The following is a 21806-nucleotide window of genomic DNA, read 5'->3' as shown; positions in this document are numbered from 1 at the left end:
TTGGGGAGGTTGAAGGAGTTCGTGTGTAAGACGCGGAGATCCATTCCTGAATCGAAGGGAGTTTCATGGTTACATTCCTCGGTCCCACTGCAGTGAAAATCAACTTCCATTAGAAGCAGGCAACCAGCACACTTAAACAAGTGACTAACACCACTGAACCCAACGGTCACAAACTAAATTTCATAATGAGGGGTTAGGAAAAATCTGTACATAGAGGGTGGTTAGAATGTGGAATTTTCTGTTGAAGCATGGAGTCTTTAAGAAATGAGATAGTTGCTTGAAAAAGAGGAATAGTAAAGGATAGGGAGGGCAAGCAAGAGAGTGGAGTTAGACGAAGTGACTTGTGGAAAAAACACCAATGCAAATTTGATGGGCCAAATACATAACATTCTGGATAGGTCCTGAGTTGCATTATTAAGGCAAATCAAAATAACTTACACTGCATTATAAAGGTTTGGTCAGTCCCATCTCAAATACTTTATAGTTTTGGTCACTTGATAAGACAGATGCTATTATCATTGATTTGAGTACAGAAGTGAGCAAACAAGATGATTCCAGGTGTCAGATGAGTTAAGTTAATCATAGCAAAAGATTATGGAATGAATAAGAAACTATGGAACATTTAGTCACAGGAACCTGCTAACAGGTTGCCAATTTGGATTCCAAGTGGACGGCTTGCTTGGTAGCACACTCCATGTCCAGAGATTGAGTGAATCTCTTCACGACCAGGACAAAGTAACAGCATTGGCTCTTGACATTTCTAGAACTTTCAGCAGTGAATGCCATCCAGCCTTCATTAAGTTACTGTCCTCTTGTGGCATATATGATGAGCTGTTGAACTGGATTTGCGACTCAAAAGACACAAAGATTGGGTCATTAATATGAATCATTTTATTGCAGTACCCATGCAAAGTTTCTTCAGGGAATGTGTTGACATCTACTAGATAATTTATGAAGAACAGAAGTGATCAACTTGCTATCACCACACTCTACAGAGTGCTGACTGCCTATTGGAAACCAACAATACGTTTGGCTAGATTTACATAGTATGATCCCAAAAACCACAAGTGTCAAATTCGTGTGACATTTGGCTTTGTTACAGTTGACTTCTTGAGAGTTGTTGAGTATTTGTACAGAATGTTCATTGTTAAAGATGAATGACCTGGCAGTTTGATTATACAATATAAAGTAAACTGATTTCATTCTATACTACACTGTAACTTCATTGATATATATGACTTAGTAGACAATCTTGTATCTATTTCTATACTTCTCGGACAATTAACAGAATGCCTCTTTTCCTCTAGAGCATTCGAAATGAAACCAGAAATGAATTGGAGCGGCTGTTAAAAATCAACGAGGAGCACACAGCTTATCTTGCCAATGATGAAGTTACTACAGTTCGTAAAAACCTGGAGGCTAAAAATGTAGATGTGGACACCATTCTGGTAAGTGAGATTCACCAAATTGATATCTACAAATATAGTTTCCAAATTAAATAATATATTGTGTCTAATTTGACATGCATGTGCTGATCTGCTTTATTTGTTTAATTAAGTAGCACTTTATAATTGTTAGTTATTTTGAGGTTGTATCTTTTTTTGAAATGACTGACAATTTGAAAGGGCATGTCCTCTAGCTTCAAGTCTTGTGTTTCTGAAAGATACTGAATAAATGCAAGTTATTTCTACTGTGAAAAAGACCTGTGTGTAAATCTTTCTTCAGTAAGCCAGATGTTGTAGGATGATGTTACAAAACATTATTGACTTTATTAAATATCTTGACATAAAAAGTTTTCTTTCTCTCTAGATTAAAGATACTTGGCACCAAGTTTACAGAAAGCACTTCTTGAAGAAATCACTGAACCATTGTAATCTTTGCAGAAGAGGTTTCCACTATTACCAAAGGCACTTTGTAGATTCTGAGGTATGAAAATAGATAATACAAAGAAAATACTTAGGAGTAGATTTTCATAAAACTGTCGGGAAGGAGGCGGGACTTCAACTTTCGGGTTTTTAGTCCCGCCTACATCGACGTCCGGCCAATCCGTGCGATTTTCCCTTGATTGACCTTGTTAAGCCCGCCCAGCGGGCTCAGCAGGCCAATTAAGGGCCACCCGGCAACAGGTGATGTCACAGACTGAAATTTCACCTGTCAAGAGTTCTTGACAGATGAAATATCAGCGTTTCACAGCTGTTTGAAGCTGTCAAACACTGACAGTCTGACTTCTAACCTGAGTCCTTCTACACAGACTCAGTTAGAACTGTCACCGGCAATGAAAGCTGAAGGCTGTCACTTTTGACAGCTCGCAGTCATTTTGCTTTCAGTGCTGGCTGAGTGATGGACTCCCGAAACCTAGAGGAGGAAAGGCTGTTACGGTAAGTACAGGTAATTTAAACTTCTTTACACACTTTAGACACACCAAACACACTTACCTTTGCACTCATGCACCCATCACTCACCTGAACACCGACATCGCGACCCCCTCCAAGTCCTACGGCCCGACTGCTCTAACCTGGCGTGGTTTGGAGCCGTCAGCAATCCCACACGAAACCCCTCAAAATAGGGATTAGGCTAAAAACTGCCTGTTAACAGGCAGTTAATTGGCACTAATCCCTTCCCGCCTCGGGTCGGCGGGTCCCAGTGCGGGGCAGGTACCCGCCTCCTGTGAAACTTACGTGGAGGTGGGTTTTGGGTGGGATGGTGTCGGGACCCCCGAATTCGGGATTCTCCCCCCCCCCCCCCCCCCCAACACGCCTGAAACCCTGCCTGACGGCTCCAGGAAAATCTACCCCTTAATGTCCTTAAAACGTGCTGTTTTTATTTTTGTTTAAAGTCTCACTACCTCCAGTTGTATGTTGCCTCTCGGATGGTGTTTGTCAAAATAGCTATGATGACAGTAGATCCATCTCAAACATCAAATGTGACAGCAGTAGCAGAAGACATGAAAGCAAACATGAAAACTTGGCAATACTAACCTATATGATTTAACAAATATATATATTTAACAATAGCTGTGTTGTATCATACATTACAGACCTTTCCAGGCACTTATAATTAGAGATTTTCTGAATACCTCACATGTATAATACTCTCAGGACAGATTGTTATAATTACACCTGCAGCATAGCTCAGCATGCCAATAGAAGGCAGAACTGATCAAATGCTTATGAGATCCATTTAAGGTTTTTCACTGAAGGATCTGCTATAATGAGGCAGAAATATAACATTCATGCTTTAAAACATAATGAAATGTTCCAGTATCTAGTTATGCGATGATATAGGCAATCCAAGACAAACACACAAATCAGAGTTTAAATTTCCATAGAGCCAGTCTCATTTACTCCCTTTTAGAACAAATCTTAATTCATGCATAAAATGTGTTGGAAAGTTGTGTGCGTAGCAGAATTCAGTTTACTCTTCTCATGTCTCTGCACGTTATTCCATTTTTCTGTAATTTATTAATGATACTGTCTTTTTAGCCTCAGCACCTGTGTTTGAATTTGTCCTGGACTGATCAGATCAGTCTTTCTGGGAGATTTAAGGCTCCAATGTGTAGGTTTAACCTACTTACCAATAGGTGCAGAAATCTAGTATAAACTGCTCACAAATTGGCACTGAAAAAGCAATCTTGATCAAGGAGCTTGTGTGGGAAATGGAAAATTTCACACTGGTGCAAAAGGTATTTTTGTTATGAGGTTGGGGTAGAGTAGCGAGACCTTTGAAAGCAATTGGCAGTGTTATACCTAACCTGCTTGATACTGGGACTGACTGCCAAAAGTAGAAAAACTGTTTCATTCCCCAGCACCAAGATTCCTAACTGTGATCGCAAAAATTCAAATAAAAGCACATGTGAATAAAAGATTGTCTAAATATTGTCTCTCTCCTCTTCCCTTCCCCCGCCCCCACAGCTGGAATGCAATAATGTTATTCTGTTCTGGCGTATTCAACGAATGCTAACTATTACAGCGAACACACTCCGACAACAGCTAACAAATACTGAAGGTAGGTTAAGGTTCTGTTTCTGATTAAACCTGCTTTTGTAAGTGTTACTTATTGGAGCTTGCCATTGCATCTGTTTTTGTACATAGATACATAGATACATAGAAGATAGGAGCAGGAGTAGGCCATTCGGCCCTTCGTGCCTGCTCCGCCATTTAATGAGATCATGGCTGATCCTTTAATTCAGTATCCCGTCCCCGCCTTCTCTCCGTAACCCTTAACCCCTTTTGCCCGTAGAAATATATCTAATTCCCTCTTAAATATATTTAATGAGCTGGCATACACTGCCCTCTGTGGCAATGAGTTCCACAGGTTCACCACTCTCTGAGTGAAGAAATTCCCCCTCATCTCTGTCCTAAATGGTTTAGCCCTTATCCTTAAATTATGTCCTCTAGTTCTGTTCTCACCCGCCAAGGGAAACATTCCTTCTGCATCCAGTCTGTCTAGACCTGTCAGAATTTTATACACTTCTATGAGGTCCCCTCTCAATCTTCTAAACTCCAGTGTGTACATCCCTAAACTACATAGTCTCTCCTCATAGGTCATTCCCGCCATTCCTGGTATCAGCCTGGTGAATCGCCGCTGCACCCCCTCCATGGCAAGAACATCCTTCCTCAGATGAGGCGACCAAAACTGTACACAGTACTCGAGGTGTGGTCTCACCAGTGCCCTGTACAGCTGCAGCAAGGTATCCCTGTTCCTGTATTCTAACCCTTTTGCTATGAAGGCCAGCATACCGTTTGCCTTCTTGACCGCCTGTTGCACCTGCATGCTCGCCTTCAGTGACTGGTGTACAAGAACACCCAGGTCTCTCTGTACTTCCCCCTCTCCCAATCTATTGCCATTTAAATAATAATTTGCCCTCCCGTTCCTGCACCCAAGGTGGATAACTTCGCACTTGTCCACATTATAGTGCATCTGCCATTTATCCGCCCAATCGCCCAGTCTGTCCAAATCGCTCTGGAGCTTCCTGGTCTCTTCCTCTGAGCCCACCCCACCTCCTAGTTTAGTGTCGTCTGCAAATTTGGAAATGCTGCATCCGACTCCCTGATCCAGGTCATTAATGTAAATTGTGAACAGCTGGGGGCCCAGGACAGATCCCTGTGGTACCCCACTTGTTACTGCCTGCCATTCAGAAAATGAGCCGTTTATTCCAACTCTCTGTTTTCTATCTGACAGCCAGTTCCCTATCCACGCCAAAACTTTCCCCTTGTAAAAAGTATTTTCTAATGTTGATTGCTTGGAGATGTCAGTGGGTGATTATGTATAAATGTTTTATATACATGATGTTCTATCCTTTAAATCTCCTTTGAGCAGACTCATACACAAATCATTAAAAGTAGCCACACAGGTTAGTAAGACCATAAAAAAGGCAAACCAAGCACTGGGTTTTATTTTTAGAGGGATAGGATTGAAAAGCAGAGAAGCTATGTTAAACTTGTATAGAAACTTGGTTAGACCACACTTGAAGTGCTGTGAGCATTTCCGGTCTCCATATTATAAAAAGGATATAGAGGCACTGGAGAAGGTGCAAAAATGATTTCCAAGAATGATGCCAGAACTGAGAGGTTATACCTATAAGAAAAGATTGAACAGGCTGTGGGGCTCTTTTCTCCAGAAAAGAGAAGGCTGAGGGGTGATTTGATAGCGGTCTTTAAGATTATGGAATGATTTGATAGGGTCGAAAGAGAGAAGATGTTCCCACTTGTGGGGGAGAACTAAACTAGGGGCCATAAATATAAGAGAGTCACTAATAAATCCAATAGGGAATTCAGGAGAAACTACTTTACCCAGGGAATGGTTAGAATGTGGAACTCTCTATCACAAGGAGTAGTTGAGGTGAATAGCATAAATGCATTTAAAGGGAAGCTAGATAAGCACAAGGGAGAAAGGAATAGAAGGTTATGCTGATCGGGTTAGATGAAGATGTGGAACATAAACTCTGGCATGGACCAGTTGGGCCAAATGGCCTGTTTCTGTGCTGTACACTCTATGCAATTGAACACAAAAATCTAGGCTGACACTCCAGTGTAGTACTGAGGGAGTGCTGCACTGTCGGAGGTGCCGCCTTTCGGATGAGACGTTAAACCGAGGCCCAGTCTGCACTCTCAGGTGGACCTAAAAGATCCCATGGCACTATTTCGAAGAAGAGCAGGGGAGTCATCTCCGGTGTCCTGGCCAATATTTACTGCTTTGAAACTGACCGTAACTTCAGGATGTAGCGCATGTGCATCCTAATGCAGAAATCCTGAAGTTGTGGTCAGTCATTCACTGCTCCGACACTGGCTGCGCTGTGGTCCCCCACCCTGCCCCCCCAAACCACACAGCCAGCAATCCTTGTAATATGTCAAATCAGGGAAACTGACGAAAACTTCGGCTCTTCTGCGGTAATACCCAATTAAGTTAGACCCTTTTGGATTAGGTGCAACTGGGATTTTACAGAGTGACTGCTGCCAACGACCGGAAGCTGCGCAGAAGCGTACTGCGCATTAATCTGGAACTGGAAGCTCTTTTTTTCCACAGAGCATTTTTGAAGCAGCCCACTCTCTCCCAGCATTATTCCTCACAGCCTGCTCCATCCTGGCAATTTTCCTCAAAGCCCGCTCTCTCCCGGCATTTTTCCTCACAGCCCACTCTCTCCCGGCATTATTCCTCACAGCCCGCTCCCTCCCAGCATTATTCCTCACAGCCCGCTCCCTCCTGGCATTATTCCTCACAGCCCGCTCTCTCCCAGCATTATTCCTCAAAGCCCGCTCTCTCCCGGCATTTTTCCTCACAGCCCACTCTCTCCTGGCATTTGTCCTCACAGCCCGCTCTCTCCTGGCATTTGTCCTCACAGCCCGCTCTCTCCCGGCATTATTCCTCACAGCCCGCTCCCTCCCGGCATTATTCCTCACAGCCTACTCCCTCCCGGCATTATTCTTCACAGCCCCCCTCCCTCCCGACATTATTCCTCACAGCCCGCTCTATCCTGGCAATTTTCCTCACACCCGCTCCCTCCCGGCATTTTTCCTCACAGCCCGCTCCCTCCCGGCATTATTCCTCACAGCCCGCTCCCTCCTGGCATTATTCCTCACAGCCCACTCCCTCCCGGCATTATTCCTCACAGCCCGCTCCATCCCGGCAATTTTCCTCACACCCGCTCCCTCCTGGCATTTTTCTTCACAGCCCGCTCCATCCCGGCAATTTTCCTCACAGCCCGCTCCCTCCCAGCAATTTTCCCCAGAGCCCACTCCCTCCCAGCACTTTTCCTCACAGCCCGTTCCCTCCCGGCATTTTTCCTCACAGCCCGCTCCCTCCCGGCACTTTTCCTCACAGCCCGTTCCCTCCCGGCATTTTTCCTCACAGCCCGTTCCCTCCCGGCATTTTTCCTCACAGCCCGCTCCCTCCTGGCAATTTTCCTCACAGCCTGCTCCCTCCCGGCAATTTTCCCCAGAGCCTGCTCCCTCCTGGCAATTTTCCCCAGAGCCCGCTCCCTCCCAGCATTTAAATTTTTTTTTTAACAAACCCACTCCCGTGAAGAACAGGCAGCCACACGCGCCTTCCGCTTCGTTGGCAGCAATTGTGTCTGGAAATTTAACAGCATATTAACTGCTAAACAAACGTAATGCCCTGAAAAACTAATTGAAATTTTGTGGAGTGTCAAATTTATCCACCTTAATAAAAATAAAAATTTCTAAGGAACTTTATAAAAAAAAAAAAAAAAAAAAATTTAATTTGTTCAACTTTATTTCAAGTTGACCTTTTCCTCATGTGAGAGCCCCAATCTTTATTTTACTCTCTAACATTTTTAAGAAGTTAGAATCAAAGGAGCTTACTCACTTCCTGGTTCTCAGTCAGTGAGAATGCTGCATTGTGATTGGCTGCTTAGAAAGCTTGTTGACGTCCTAGCAGCTCGCGTTAGGGATTTCCCAGAAAAGTACGAAGTGATACATTTTGGTAGGAAGAACGAGGAGAGGCAATATAAACTAAAGGATACAATCCTAAAGTGGGTGCATGAACAGAGAGACATGGGGGATAAGAACATAAGAAATAGGAGCAGGAGTAGGCCAATCGGCCCCTCGAGCCTGCTCCGCCATTCAATAAGATCATGGCTGATCTGATCCTAACCGCCAATCTACTATCACAGAACCATCTCCTGAATCTAACAGAATTAGACACACGAAATAGGAGCAGGATCAGGCTACACGGCCCCTGGGCCCGCTCCGCTACCCACAGGGCCATGTCCGATCCGAACCTAGACTCATGTCCAAATTCCTGCCCGCTCCCCGTAACCCTTAATTCCCTTTACTTCTAGGAAATTGTCTATTTCTGTTTTAAATTTATGTAATAATGTAGCTTCTACAGCTTTTTGGGGCAGCATATTCCATGGACCTACCACCCTCTGAGTGAAGTAGTTCCTCCTCATCTCAGTTTTGAAAGAGCAGCCCCTTATTCTAAGACTATGCCCCCTAGTTCTAGTTTCACCCATCATCGGGAACATCCTCCCCGCATCCACCCGATCCAACCCCTTCACAATCTTATATGTTTCATTAAGATCGCCTCTCATTCTTCTGAACTCCAATGAGTAGAGTCCCAATCTACTCAACCTCTCCTCATATGTCCATCCCCTCATCCCCGGGATTAACCGAGTGAACCTTCTTTGTACTGACTCGAGAGCAAGTATGTCCTTTCTTAAGTATGGACACCAAAACTGTACGCAGTATTCCAGGTGCGGTCTCACCAATACCTTGTACAACTGAAGCAATACCTCCCTATTTTTATATTCTATCCCCCTAGCAATGAAAGCCAACATTCCATTGGCCTTCTTAATCACTTGCTGCACCTGCATACTAACCTTTTGAGTTTCGTGCACCAGGACCCCCAGATCCCTTTGTACTTCAGTACTTTCCAGTTTCTTGCCATTAAGATAATAACTTGCTCTACGATTTTTCCTGCCAAAGTGCATAACCTCACACTTTCCAGTATTGTATTCCATCTGCCAAATCTCTGCCCACTTACTTAGCCTGTCTATGTCCCCTTGCAGGTTTTTTATGTCCTCCTCACTCACTACTTTCCCTCCAATCTTAGTATCATCTGCAAACTTTGATATGTTACACTCGGTCCCCTCCTCCAAATCATTAATATAGATTGTAAAGAGTTGGGGACCCAGCACTGACCACTGTGGAACACCACTAGTTACTGATTGCCAGTCTGAGAATGAACCATTTATCCCAACTCCCTGCCTTCTGTTAGATAGCCAATCCTCTATCCATGCCAGAATATTACCCCCAATCCCGTGAATTTTTATCTTAAGCAATAATCTTTTGTGTGGCACCTTGTCAAATGCCTTTTGGAAGTCTAAATACACTACGTCCACTGGTTCCCCTTTAGCCACCCTATATGTTACTTCCTCAAAGAACTCCAGCAAATTTGTCAAACATGACTTCCCCTTCATAAAACCATGCTGACTTTGTCCTATTAAATTATGATTATCCAAATGTCCTGTTACTGTCTCCTTAATAATGTTAGGCTAACCGGTCTATAGTTTCCAGCCTTCTGTCTACTGCCCTTTTTAAATAAGGGTGTTACATTAGCAGTTTTCCAGTCTGCCGGGACCTTTGCTGAGTCCAGGGAGTTTTGGAAAATTATTACTAATGCATCCACAATCCCTACCGCCACTTCCCTCAAGACCCTAGGATGTAAGCCATCAGGTCCAGGTGATTTATCCGCCTTGAGTCCCATTATTTTACCGAGTACCACTTCCTTAGTGATTTTGATCGTGTTTTAGCTCCACCCCCCCTATAACCCCCTGTTTGTCCAGTGTTGGGATATCCTTAGTGTCCTCTACTGTAAAGACTGATACAAAATATTCATTCAGTGTTTTTGCCATCTCCATATTTCCCACCATTAATTTCCCGGTCTCATCCTCTAAGGGACCAACATTTACTTTAGCCACCCTTTTTCTTTTTATATAACTATAAAAACTCTTACTATCTGTTTTTATATTTTTTGCTAATTTACTTTCATAATCTATCTTCCCTTTCTTAATCAATCTTTTTGTTATTTTTTTGCTGTCTTTTAAAGTTTTCCCAATCCTCTATCCTCCCACTAGATTTGGCTACCTTATATGCCCTTGTTTTTAGTCGAATACTATCCTTAATTTCTTTACTTAGCCACGGATGGCTGTCTTTTCTTTTACACCCTTTTCTTCTCAGTGGAATATATATTTTTTGGAAGTTGTAAAATAACTCCTTAAATGTACACCACTGATCATGTATCGTCTTACCCTTTAATCTATTTTCCCAATCCACTCTACTCAATTCCGCTCTCATACCTTCATAGTCTCCTTTATTCAAGCTTAGCACACTTGTTTGAGATCCAACCTTCTCACCCTCTAATTGAATATGGAATTCAACCATGTTATGGTCACTCATTCCAAGGGGATCCTTTACTAGGACATTTTTAATTAATCCTGTCTCGTTACACAGGACCAGATCTAAGGTTGCTTGCCCCCTGGTCGGTTCAGTTACATACTGCTCAAGAAACCCATCCCTAATACACTCAATTAACTCATCCTCAAGGCAGCCCTGCCCAATTTGATTTGTCCAATTAATATGATAGTTAAAATCCCCCATAATTATAGATGCTCCCTTATTACAAGCCTCAACTATTTCCTGATTGATACTCCGTCCAACAGAGTTGCAACTGTTCGGAGGCCTATAGACTACGCCCACTAGTGTTTTTTTCCCCTTATTATTCCTTACCTCCACCCAAACTCTTTCATTATCCTGATCTTTTGACCCAATATCATTTCTCTGTATTAGTGATTCCTTCCTTTATTAACATAGCCACCCCACCTCCCCTTCCTTCCTGCCTGTCCTTCCTGATCGTTAAATAACCTGGTATGTTTAATTCCCAGGCATTGTCACCCTGCAGCCATGTTTCTGTAATGGCCACAAGATCATACCCATATGTAGTTATTTGTGCCATTAACTCGTCTATTTTGTTACGAATGCTACGTGCATTCAGATAGACAACTTTCAAATATGTTTTGTGACACTTAGTTCCTGCTTTTGCCCTTTTTATTACTTTACCTTTTACTCCATACCTTCTGCCCCTTCCTGACACGCTCTGGTTTTTAATTTCCCCACTGCTACCTAAGTCTATGACCTTCTCTGTTGTCATTTTTATTATTTGCTCTCCAGGAACCTCCGCCCCACTAGTTAGTTTAAAGCCCTCTCTACAGCCCTAGTTATATGATCCGCCAGGACTCTAGTCCCAGCACTGGCCAAGTGAAGCCCGACCCAACGGAACAGCTCCCTCCTGCCCCAGTACTGGTGCCAGTGTCCCAGGAAGCAAAACCCATTTCTCCCACACCAGTCTTTGAGCCACGCATTTAACTCTCTAATTTTATTTGTCCTAGCCAAATTCGCTCGTGGCTCAGGTAATAATCCAGAGATTATTACCCTTGAGGTTCTGTTTTTTAATTTGACCCCTAGCTGCTCATACTCCTTTAACAGAACCGGCTTCCTAGTCCTATCTACGTCGTTTGTACCAACATGGACTACGACAACTGGATCCACCCCCTCCCACTGCAAGTTTCTTTCCAGCCCAGAGGAGATGTCCTTAACCCTGGCACCGGGTAGGCAACACAGCCTTCGGGACTCTCGCTCTCGGCTGCAGAGAACTCTTATCTATCCCCCTAATAATACTATCCCCTACCACTACAACATTTCTATTTACTCCCCCCTCTTGAATGGCCCCCCGTTCCACGGTGCTGTGGCCAGGTTGCTCATCCTCCCTGCAGTCCCTGCTCCTGTCCCCACAGGGAGTAAGAACCTCGAACCTGTTGGACAAGAGCGAGGGCTGCGGCTTCTCCAACACTACCTCCTGGATCCCCGTACCTGCCTCACTCGTAGTCACACCGTCCTGTCCCTGACCATGGGCTACATCTGAATGAATTAACTTCATAGGTGTGACCACCTCCTGAAACACAGAGTCCAGGTACTTCTCCCCCTCCCTGATGTGTCGCAGTGTCTGAAGCTCAGACTCCAGCTTCCAGTATATTTGCACAAATCGTTGAACGTGGCAGGGCAGGTTGAGAAAGCGGTTAAAAAAGCATACGGGATCCTGGGCTTCATAAATAGAGGCATAGAGTACAAAAGCAAGGAAGTGATGATGAACCTTTATAAAACACTGGTTCAGCCTCAACTGGAGTGTTGTGTCCAATTCTGGACACCGCACTTTAGGAAGGATGTAAAGGCCTCAGAGAGGGTGTAGAAAGGATTTACGAGAATGATTCCAGGGATGAGGGACTTTAGTTACATGGATAGACTAGAGAAGCTGGGATTGACATCAAAACAGACTGTAAAAGCTTCTATAGGTATGTAAAAAAGAAAAGATTAGCGAAAGTAAATGTGGGTCTGTTACAGGCTGAGACAGGAGAAATTATAATGGGGAATAAGGAAATGACAGAGAAATTAAACAAATACTTTGTGTTTGTCTTCACGGAAGAAGACGCGAAAAAACTTGCCGGAAGTAGTGGAGAACCATGGGTCTAGCGAGAATGAGGAACTGAAAGAAATTAGTATTAGTAAAAAAAATAGTACTGGAGAAATTAATGGGACTGAAAGCCGATAAATCCCCTGACCTACATCCTAGGGTTTTAAAAGAGGTGGCTATAGAGATAGTGGATGCGTTGGTTGTCATTTTCCAAAATTCCATAAATTCTAGAACGGTTCCCGCAGATTGGAAGGTAGCAAATGTAACCCCACTATTTAAGAAAGGAGGGAGAAAGAAAACGGGGAACTACAGACCAGTTAGCCTGACATCAGTAGTAGGGAAAATGCTACAATCTATATTATTAAGGATGTGGTAACAGGGCACTTAGAAAATAATAATAGGATTGGGCAGAGTCAACACAGATTTATGAAAGGAAAATCGTGTTTGATGACTCTTAGAGTTTTTTGAGGTTGTAACTAGCAGAATAGATAAGGGGCAACCAGTGGATGTGGTGTATTTGGATTTTCAGAAGGCATTCGATAAGGTGCCACACAAGAGGTTATTAAACAAAATTAGGGCTCACGGGATTGGGGGTAATATACTAGCTTGGATTGAGGATTGGTTAACGGACAGAAAACAGAGAGTAGGAACAAACGGGTCATTTTCGGGTTGGCAGGCTGTAACTAGTGGGGTACCGCAAGGATCAGTGCTTGGGCCTCAGCTATTCACAATCTATATCAATGATTTGGATGAGGGAACCAAATGTAATATATCCAAGTTTGCTGATGATACAAAGCTAGGTGGGAATGTAAGTTGTGAGGAGGATGCAAGAGGCTTCAAGGGGATATAGACAGGCTAAGTGAGTGGGCAGGAACATGGAAAATGGAATATAATGTGAAGTTATCCACTTTGGTAGGAAAAATAGAAACGCAGAGTATTTTTTAAATGGTGACAGATTGGGAAATGTTGGTGATCAGAGGGACCTGGGTGTCCTTGTACACAAATCACTGAAAGTTAACATGCAGGTACAGCAAGTAATTAGGAAAGCAAATGGTATGTTGGCCTTTATTAAAGAGGATTTGAGTATAAGAGTAAAGATGTCTTATTGCAATTATATAGGGCCCTGGTGAGACCACACCTGGAGTATTGTGTACAGTTTTGGTCTCCTTACCTAAGGAAGGATATACTTGCCATAGAGGGAGTGCAACGAAGGTTCACTAGACTGATTCCTGGGATGGGGAATTGTCCTATGAGGAGAGATTGAGTAGACTAGATCTATATTCTCTGGAGTTAAGAAGAATGAAAGGTGATCTCATTGAAACATACATAATTCTTAAGGGGCTTGACAGGGTAGATGCAGGGAGGATGTTTCCCCTGGCTGGGGAGTCTAGAATCAGAGGTCACAGTCTCAGAATAAGGGGTCGGCCATTTAGGACTGAGATGAGGAGAAATTTCTTCACTCAGAGGGTGGTGAATCTTTGGAATTCTCTACCCCAGAAGGCTGTGGATGCTCAGTCATTGAGTATATTCAAGACCGAGATTGATAGATTTTTGGATATTAAGGGATATGGAGATAGTGCAGGAAAGTGGAGTTGAGATAGAAGATCAGCCATGATCTTATTGAATGGCGGAGCAGGCTCGAGGGGCCAAATGGCCTACACCTCCTATTTCTTAGGTTCTTATGTTCTTCTCAGAGCAGAGAAGGTTGAGAGAAGATTTGATAGAGGTATTCAAAATCATGAGGGGTCTAGACAGAGTAGAGAGAGGGAGAAACTGTTCCCATGGCAGAAGGGTCGCGAACCAGAGGACACAAATTCAAGGTGATTGGCAAAAGAACCAAAGGCGACATGAGGAAAAACTTTTTTACGCAGCGAGTGGTTAGGACCTTAGATGCATTGCCTGAAAGGGTGGTGGAGGCAGTCTCAATCGTAGCTTACAAAAGAGAATTTGATAAGTACTTGAAGGAAAAATATTTGCAGGGCTACGGGGAAAGGGCAGGGGAGTGAGACTAGCTGAAATGCTCTTGCAAAGAGCCGGCACGGGCTCGACTGGCCAAATGGCGGCCTCCTGTGTTTGTAACCATTCTATGATTCTATAATTAACTTGCGCTGATTTCAATTGCACGTCGAAAAAGGCGAACTTCTCGCCACAGAGATCGCGATATCTTTGTGGGAAGCTTTCTTCGGGGCCAGTGGCGAACGCCTTTGCTTCGCTGCTGACCGCAAATTACAAGCTATTAAATATACTTTCACTAATGCGTACTATATATGGGTTTCAGCCGAACTTCTGCTAACATTGCGCTGGCAGAATGGGAGAAGCCCCAAGGAAATTCCCAGCGTGTATTTTTCTCCACAATGTAATGTTACAGATAATCAACTAATATATGAATATAAATAAATCTCTGCCTGCACTATTGTGATTGAATGTCAATGTTTAAAATCTATCTAGCTAAGTGTGAGTGAAGTATACTTTCATATTAGTGTAAGACTCTTCACGTACTAACTTTTCGAAGGCACTTAAAAATAATACTTTGAATCTTTTGGTTCACCGTGGAAAATCTAATTTCTATGCATTACCTTGCCAGAGTTTAAGTAATTTCAGCAAATCAGTACTTGTGAACTGCAAGACCTATAACTTTTTTAAAAGCCTTGCGACTAGTGCGCCTTCATCCTACACGAGACGTCACACTTTTTTACAAATGCAAGACAATCTTGATTATTTTTTTCAAAAAGAGGGGAAGGTAGTCATTGACCGACAACCTGCGATTTTCCAGTAATTGCATGCTATCTGATTGACCTCAGTAGTTTATAAATAGCTAGTAATACCTGGATTTGTCCATTTAGAGCAGTTGCCTTAAATGTACATCACGGCTATGCTCCAGATCTGAGGCTCTCTGTGAGCAACACCACTCATTTTGAATTCAAATTCAAATAGTGAGATTGTTTTGCATTCCCCACATAATCCTAAATAAAAAGGTGAATTAGTTAGCTGTTGCTACTTGTAGATTGGCAGAGGTTATTCTAGTAAAATTATGCATAGTGTGTCCTATTTTTATTTGATAATATAATTGAATAGTGTTTAATATTCAAATTAGATACCATTTGTTCTGCACCTGAGTAACATCAATTTACTATCACGATTAGACCCCACTTAGATTACATATAACCTTGGGTGAAAATGTCAATGTTTTCCATCCTCTGAAAGTAATTAAGAGGGGGAAAATAGATTGAGAGTAAGCTTGCAGGGAACATAAAAACTGACTGTAAAAGCTTCTATAGATATGTGAAGAGAAAAAGATTGGTGAAGTCAAGCATAGGTCCCTTGCAGTCAGAATCAGGGGAATTTATAATGGGGAGCAAAGAAATGGCTGACCAACTAAATACATACTTTGGTTCTGTCTTCACAAAGGAGGACACAAATAACCTCCCAGAGATGTCGGGGAACATAGGGTCTAATGAGAGGGAGGAATTGAATGAAATCAGTATTTGTAGGGAAATGGGGTTAGGGAAATTGACGGGATTGAAGGCCGATAAATCCCCAGGACCGAGGTACTTAAGGAAGTGGCCTAGGGTACTAGTAGATGCATTGCTGGTCATCTTCCAAAATTCTATAGACTCTGGAACAGTTCCCATGGATCTCATAATCAACTTTATTGTCATTGTTAGTGCACAAGTGCAGTACAACGAAATGTAGGCTTGCGGCTCCCGAGAGTGTACATTTTGATTAAGACATTTAACATTCAACATTCATTTGGCTTGTAATACATAAACATAAACATAATAAAGTGCATTGGCAGATGTGCAGGCTTTAGAGTTTATTTGTAGAGTTCAGTAGGATGACAGCCCTGGGAAAGAAGCTGTTCCTAAATCTGGTCGTTCGGGTGCGAATGCATCTGTAGCGTCTCCCAGATGGCAGGGGGGCGAACAAACTGTGGCTGGGGTGGGTAGGGTCTTTGATGATGGTCAGTGACCTCCGTAAACGGCGTTTCTGGTAGATGTTCTCTATGGTTGGTAGCCGGGTGCCGGTAATGCGTTGGGCAGTTGTGGCTAATGTAACCCACTATTTAAGAAGGGTGGTAGAGAGAAAACGGGGAATTATAGTCCGGTAAGCCTGACATCGGTAGTGGGGAAAATGCTAGAGTCCATTATAAAAGCTGTAATAGCAGAGCACTTGGAAAACAGTGACAGGATCGGACAAAGTCAACATGGATTTACAAAAGGTAAATCATGCTTGACCGATCTACTGGAATTTTTTGAGGATGTAACTGGTAGAATAGATGAGGGGGAACCAGTGGATGTGGTGTATTTGGACTTTCAGAAGGCTTTCGATAAGGTCCCGCATAAGAGAATAGCGTGCAAAGTTAAAGCACATGGGATTGGGGGTAAGGTACTGTCTTGGATAGAGAACTGGTTGGCAGACAGGAAGCAAAGAGTTGGAATAAATGGGTCTTTTTCCGAGTAGCAGGCAGTGACTCGTGGGGTACCGCAAGGATCGGTGCTAGGACCCCAGCTATTCACTATTTATAAATGATCTAGATGAGGGAACCAGATGTAATATCTCCAAGTTTGCAGACGACACAACGCTGGGTGGGCGTGTGTGCTGTGAGGAGGATGCAGAGAAACTCCAGTATGATTTGGACAGGTTGGGTGATTGGGCAGATGCATGGCAAATGCAGTATAATGTGGATAAATGTGAGGTTATCCACTTTGGTGGCAAAAACAGGAAGGCAGATTATTATCTGAATGGCAATAGATTGGGAAAAGGGGAAGTGCAACGAGACCTGGGTGTCCTTGTGCACCAGTCGCTGAAGGTAAGCATGCAGGTGCAGCAGGCGGTTAAGAAGGCAAGTGGTATGTTGGCCTTCATAGCGAGAGGATTCGAGTACAGGAGCAAGGATGTCTTGCTGCAGTTGTACAGGGCCTTGGTGAGACCACACCTTGAGTATTGTGTGCAGTTTTGGTCGCCTTATCTGAGGAAGGATGTTCTTGCCATGAAGAGAGTGCAGCGAAGATTCACCAGGCTGATACCTGGGATGGCAGGAATGACGTATGAGGAGAGATTGGGTCGATTAGGCTTATATTCGCTAGAGTTTAGAAGAATGAGAGGGGATCTCATAGACACGTAAAATTCTAATAGGACTAGACAGACTAGATGCAGGAAGGATGTTCCCGATGGCGGGGGAGTCCAGAACCAGGAGTCACAGTCTAAGGATAAGGGGTAAGCCATTTAGGACAGAGATGAGGAGGAATTTCTTCACCCAGAGAGTGGTGAACCTGTGGAATTCTCTGCCAAAGAAGGCAGTAGAGGCCAATTCATTAAATATATTCAAGAAGGAGTTAGATATATTTCTTGAGGCTAAAGGGATGTGGGGAGAAAGCAAGGACAGGGTACTGAATTTGGATGATCAGCCATGATCTCATTAAATGGCGGAACAGGCTCGAGGGGCCGAATGGCCTACTCCTGCTCATATCTTCTATGTTTCTATGTAGTAGTAGAAAACCAATTGGTGTTGGATTCTATGCCACCTTCGAAATGCGATCCAACAAGTTTGACAGATACTTTGATAAGTGCTGACCTATTTGACTTTGCCCAAAGGAAATCTGTACTACGCGTGATCAAGCTTATGGCCTGGATTTTACGGGGCCTATGACTGCGTACGCACAGTGTACACGGTCGTAAGTGCCACGCAAGTTCCGGCAAAAACCCGGAACTTGCGATCTGTCAAGTTTCGGCTTGACCGATCATGCGCAGGAAATGGATCATCACTGGCAGAGGCTGCCCAGTGAATGCCCACGAAACCCTTACGCCTAGTAAACATTCAAAAACCATTAAGATTAGTTTAAGTTATTTTTGGCCCTTTAAAAAATGTTTACATTTATTTTTGTTTTAAATGTATAATTAAATTGTATTTTTATTAATTTTAAACATGCGGTGATTTATTTTTATTTAGGTTGTGTGAAAGTCTTTTTTATGTCATTCCTAATATGCTTATGGGGATTCCGGACGCAAATGGAATCCCCATAAGCATAATGGGAATCCCCCTTTGTGATTGGTTGGGCCGGCCCACGTGATCCCAGGGACGCTCGCGAACCACATGCGCCCCTGGGGTGCGTGGGCCTTTAGGCTGGCGTACACCTGCAGGCCCAGGAGCGCAATAGTCTGAAGATGCAGAGGCACCAGGTAGCTGCGTACATTTCTTGTGGATCGGAGGCATTCGCCCACGGGAAGCCTCCGACCACAATTTTAGGTCCATTATCTCCATGAATTTTATTTTTGCATTTTGTCACGGTAGCATTGTATGAGAGATCAGACAGGATTGTGAGAATAAAGTTCAGACAGGTGTCACAGGAGCCATTCTGCATTAAACACATTTTAACGCATCAATTTCCATCTATTTTTAATTAACTAATGGTACAATCAAAAACAGATGATGAAAAATAAGGTGTGCGAGTTGTAGCCCACTTATTTGTAGCTGGAACATTATCAGGCTGGTTGACTTATGGAATATAGCCATTTCCATATATCCCATGTAAATGCCATGGCAGGGATTAGGAAGATGTCGAGAATTTAATTTTTTTTTTAAACTGCGTTAATAATACTGAAAGATTCAGACTAGTCCATTGTTCATGGGTTTCTTTGTAATTTTCATTCTGTCATTTATACAGCGCCTCCATAGTCCCGTGTTCAAGTTAGTGCCTTGACGCAGGCTCTGTGTTGGTACCTTGTAAATTGGGTTATTTTAAAAATGAATTGTTCAACAAAAGCTTTCATGTGAAACACCTGTGGTATATGAGAGGGAGCTAAGAAAGATTATTCAGGAAAAGTATTGTGGGGTACTGATTTCAACAACATTTACTCCAGATCTTAATTTTGATCAAGGAATTTTTTTGTGCATATGGAATTTACTGTTTTTAAAAAATGTAAAGGGAAACATCTAAAGCAGGGTGTAGAGTATGAAAAAGATTTTTTTTCTGAAAAGTCTTTTGTAAAGTGTGAAATTGGTATATAATAGTTTATTTGTCATGTAATAATAAGCTGGGTAACAGTTCATTTCATTCTTCAGTAACTGACGGCTATCTGTGGTAAGGTAAGTACCTGCAGCTAGATACTGTTTATCACCTAGCTGGCAGCAGGGAGCAGCGTGTTCTAAAACTGACTCAAAACAATTCCACTGCATTACTAACATCACAACAACAGCTACTTAATGGATGCAAAGTACACATTTAAGTCTTTTAGTTACAAGTAAATGGACAATAACTACCCTTTCGTAAAGAGCTAAAAACAAAATGGTTATGTTTTCTATCAATACCAGTGAGACGCCTTGAAAAGAATGTGAAGGAAGTGTTGGAGGACTTTGCTGAAGACAATGGTAAAAAAGTTCAGCTGTTGACAGGAAGGAGAGTTCAACTAGCAGAGGACCTCAGTGAGTAATGATTTAGTGTCATGTGCTATGTGCTGTGTGACTACAGTATTGCATTAACTCAAGCTTATCTCAAACTGAATTATTTTCACTAACCTGTCTCGGGTCTCGTTAACATGGTAAATGAACATTCCTACAAATATATTGTTTTGATTTGCCTGCATGCTCATTACAAGGATGTGAATCACCTGACTTGCAGAGGTGGGAGCTTTGGATTGGAGTAACTAGCTCCCGGTTTATATTAGCTGTTTTACTGAGATCAGCTGCAGATTTATTAAGTTGGTTCCTTTAGTGTAAACAGTAATCAAGTCAGATATTGCCTGAAAGGAGCTTCAAATAAGGTAATATGAACTTACATTTTGACTTATTTTGTTACAAATTAATTGCAGCTGTTAGCCATCATTTGGTTATGAATTTTTACCAAAATGTTTTTAGGTTAAATCATTAAACCATATTATTTGTTTTTAAATGACTGTTAATTGAAAGAATTTATTCAAGTCTATAACTTTTTAATTTTAATTATTATAGTCAAAATGATATATCTTATAAAATGTTGTCTCTGCAGCTGTCCTTGTATTCGCTCATCACTGTCTGCTTCTTATGAGTCAGTGACCCATAATTTGCTGTAGCAGGGCAATGAACAGCATCCACCGTTAGTTAGTCTTGTCCATGCCCATTTCATCTCGACAATATTTTGCACCGCAAGTTGCTGGAAGTGCGAGCTGATAAAGTTGCAGTGAGAGAAAAGGGCATCTGAGACCTGAGTAAACAAGGCAAGCAACTTTGTACCTCCTTAACCAATCAGATTGAAGGATTGTGAAATTAACCATGCAAAAACTGAGAAGGAAATGTAAGTTAGAGGGTGAATCCAATGTCAAATGAGGTACAGAAAGAGAAATAGAGAGGGAACAAAAGATTGGATTAAATGAGAGAGAGAGAAAAGAGACAAAGAAAAAGTTTTTTTTTTAATGTTTCATTTAAAATTTTACATTTTTAAAATCTCCAACAGCAATTAATACCTGAAGGAATGAGACTACACACTTGTAAAAGTTAATTTTCAGTGCCAGATTGGTTCATTGGCAGTAATTAACACTTATCACATCGTTAAAAGAATCTCTGACAACTAATCCATGCTTAATTAAATATGCACGGACCTTAATTAGCTGCAAAACAGGCTCCTCGTGTCACTTCAGACCAGCTCTAACTTTCTGTGATGAGTTTAGTTTGTATCTACCGCACAAGTACAGCAATTTCACACCGTTCAATGGTGAACTAGAGGGCGAGATGCCATTTTCACAAAGCATCTTGGACAGCAACTTTTGGTTTTCTGCGTTTAACCACAAATCTGTCCTCGTCTGAAGTTACTGAAGCATTTGTGCATAAATAACGGCGAATGCCATTAGCCTCACCATTATTTTGACAGCAAATTGTGGTTCAATGCTTGTTGCTTAATTATGGGTCTTGTTTGGTGTCTCATGAAAATTATATTCTGTATTATTTTGGTTGATCTATGAGCAGCATTAGTGTTAGCATTGTTGTATAACAAAGTAGCTACAGATGGGTATATAATATTTAGAATCCTCACAACTAGCCTTTACACTCTCATGGGTGAGGAAAGCAATCTGCAATTCTGTCTCTGATCAATAAGTGGCAGCATTTACTATATTTAAAATGATTCAGTTAGTCATGTAAAAGTACTGGGGATGCATTTTCCAGGCATGAAATTAATCATGCTTTGGCTGTGTTACTAAGAAATATGCCAATTTCTTGGGTAAGTTTAATTGGTAGTTATGAAACTCCAATTATAGCTTTGCTGTGTACTTTAACGTGTCTGGTTACTAGTACTGAAATAGTTGAATTATGCAATTAAAGAGCAATCCTTTAGGCATCTGCCAATTGC

General features: G+C 42.3%; 1 protein-coding gene across 14 annotated transcripts in view; it reads left to right on the top strand.

Moving 5' to 3' along the window:
• Positions 1-21806, top strand: part of opa1 (OPA1 mitochondrial dynamin like GTPase) — a 152834-nt gene that overhangs the window by 107629 nt on the left and 23399 nt on the right. For 10 of the 14 annotated variants that reach the window (XM_085990237.1, XM_085990238.1, XM_085990239.1 and 7 more), the window contains 5 exons: positions 1308-1448; positions 1810-1926; positions 3912-4005; positions 4544-4690; positions 19799-19909. In XM_085990237.1, the coding sequence (XP_085846363.1) occupies positions 1308-1448; positions 1810-1926; positions 3912-4005; positions 4544-4690; positions 19799-19909 (610 nt within the window). Of the gene's footprint in view, positions 1-1307; positions 1449-1809; positions 1927-3911; positions 4006-4543; positions 4691-19798; positions 19910-20471; positions 20828-21806 lie in introns of those variants that run through there. The other 4 variants (XM_085990244.1, XM_085990241.1, XM_085990240.1 and 1 more) reach the window with 3 other exon arrangements.

The sequence above is a fragment of the Somniosus microcephalus genome, chromosome 6, assembly GCF_052327205.1.
Source record: "Somniosus microcephalus isolate GS21.2 chromosome 6, FLI_Smic_1.0, whole genome shotgun sequence".
Taxonomy (NCBI): Eukaryota; Metazoa; Chordata; class Chondrichthyes; order Squaliformes; family Somniosidae; genus Somniosus; species Somniosus microcephalus.
The sequence above is the reverse complement of the archived record's forward strand: the minus strand, read 5'-3'. Positions and strand labels throughout refer to the sequence as shown.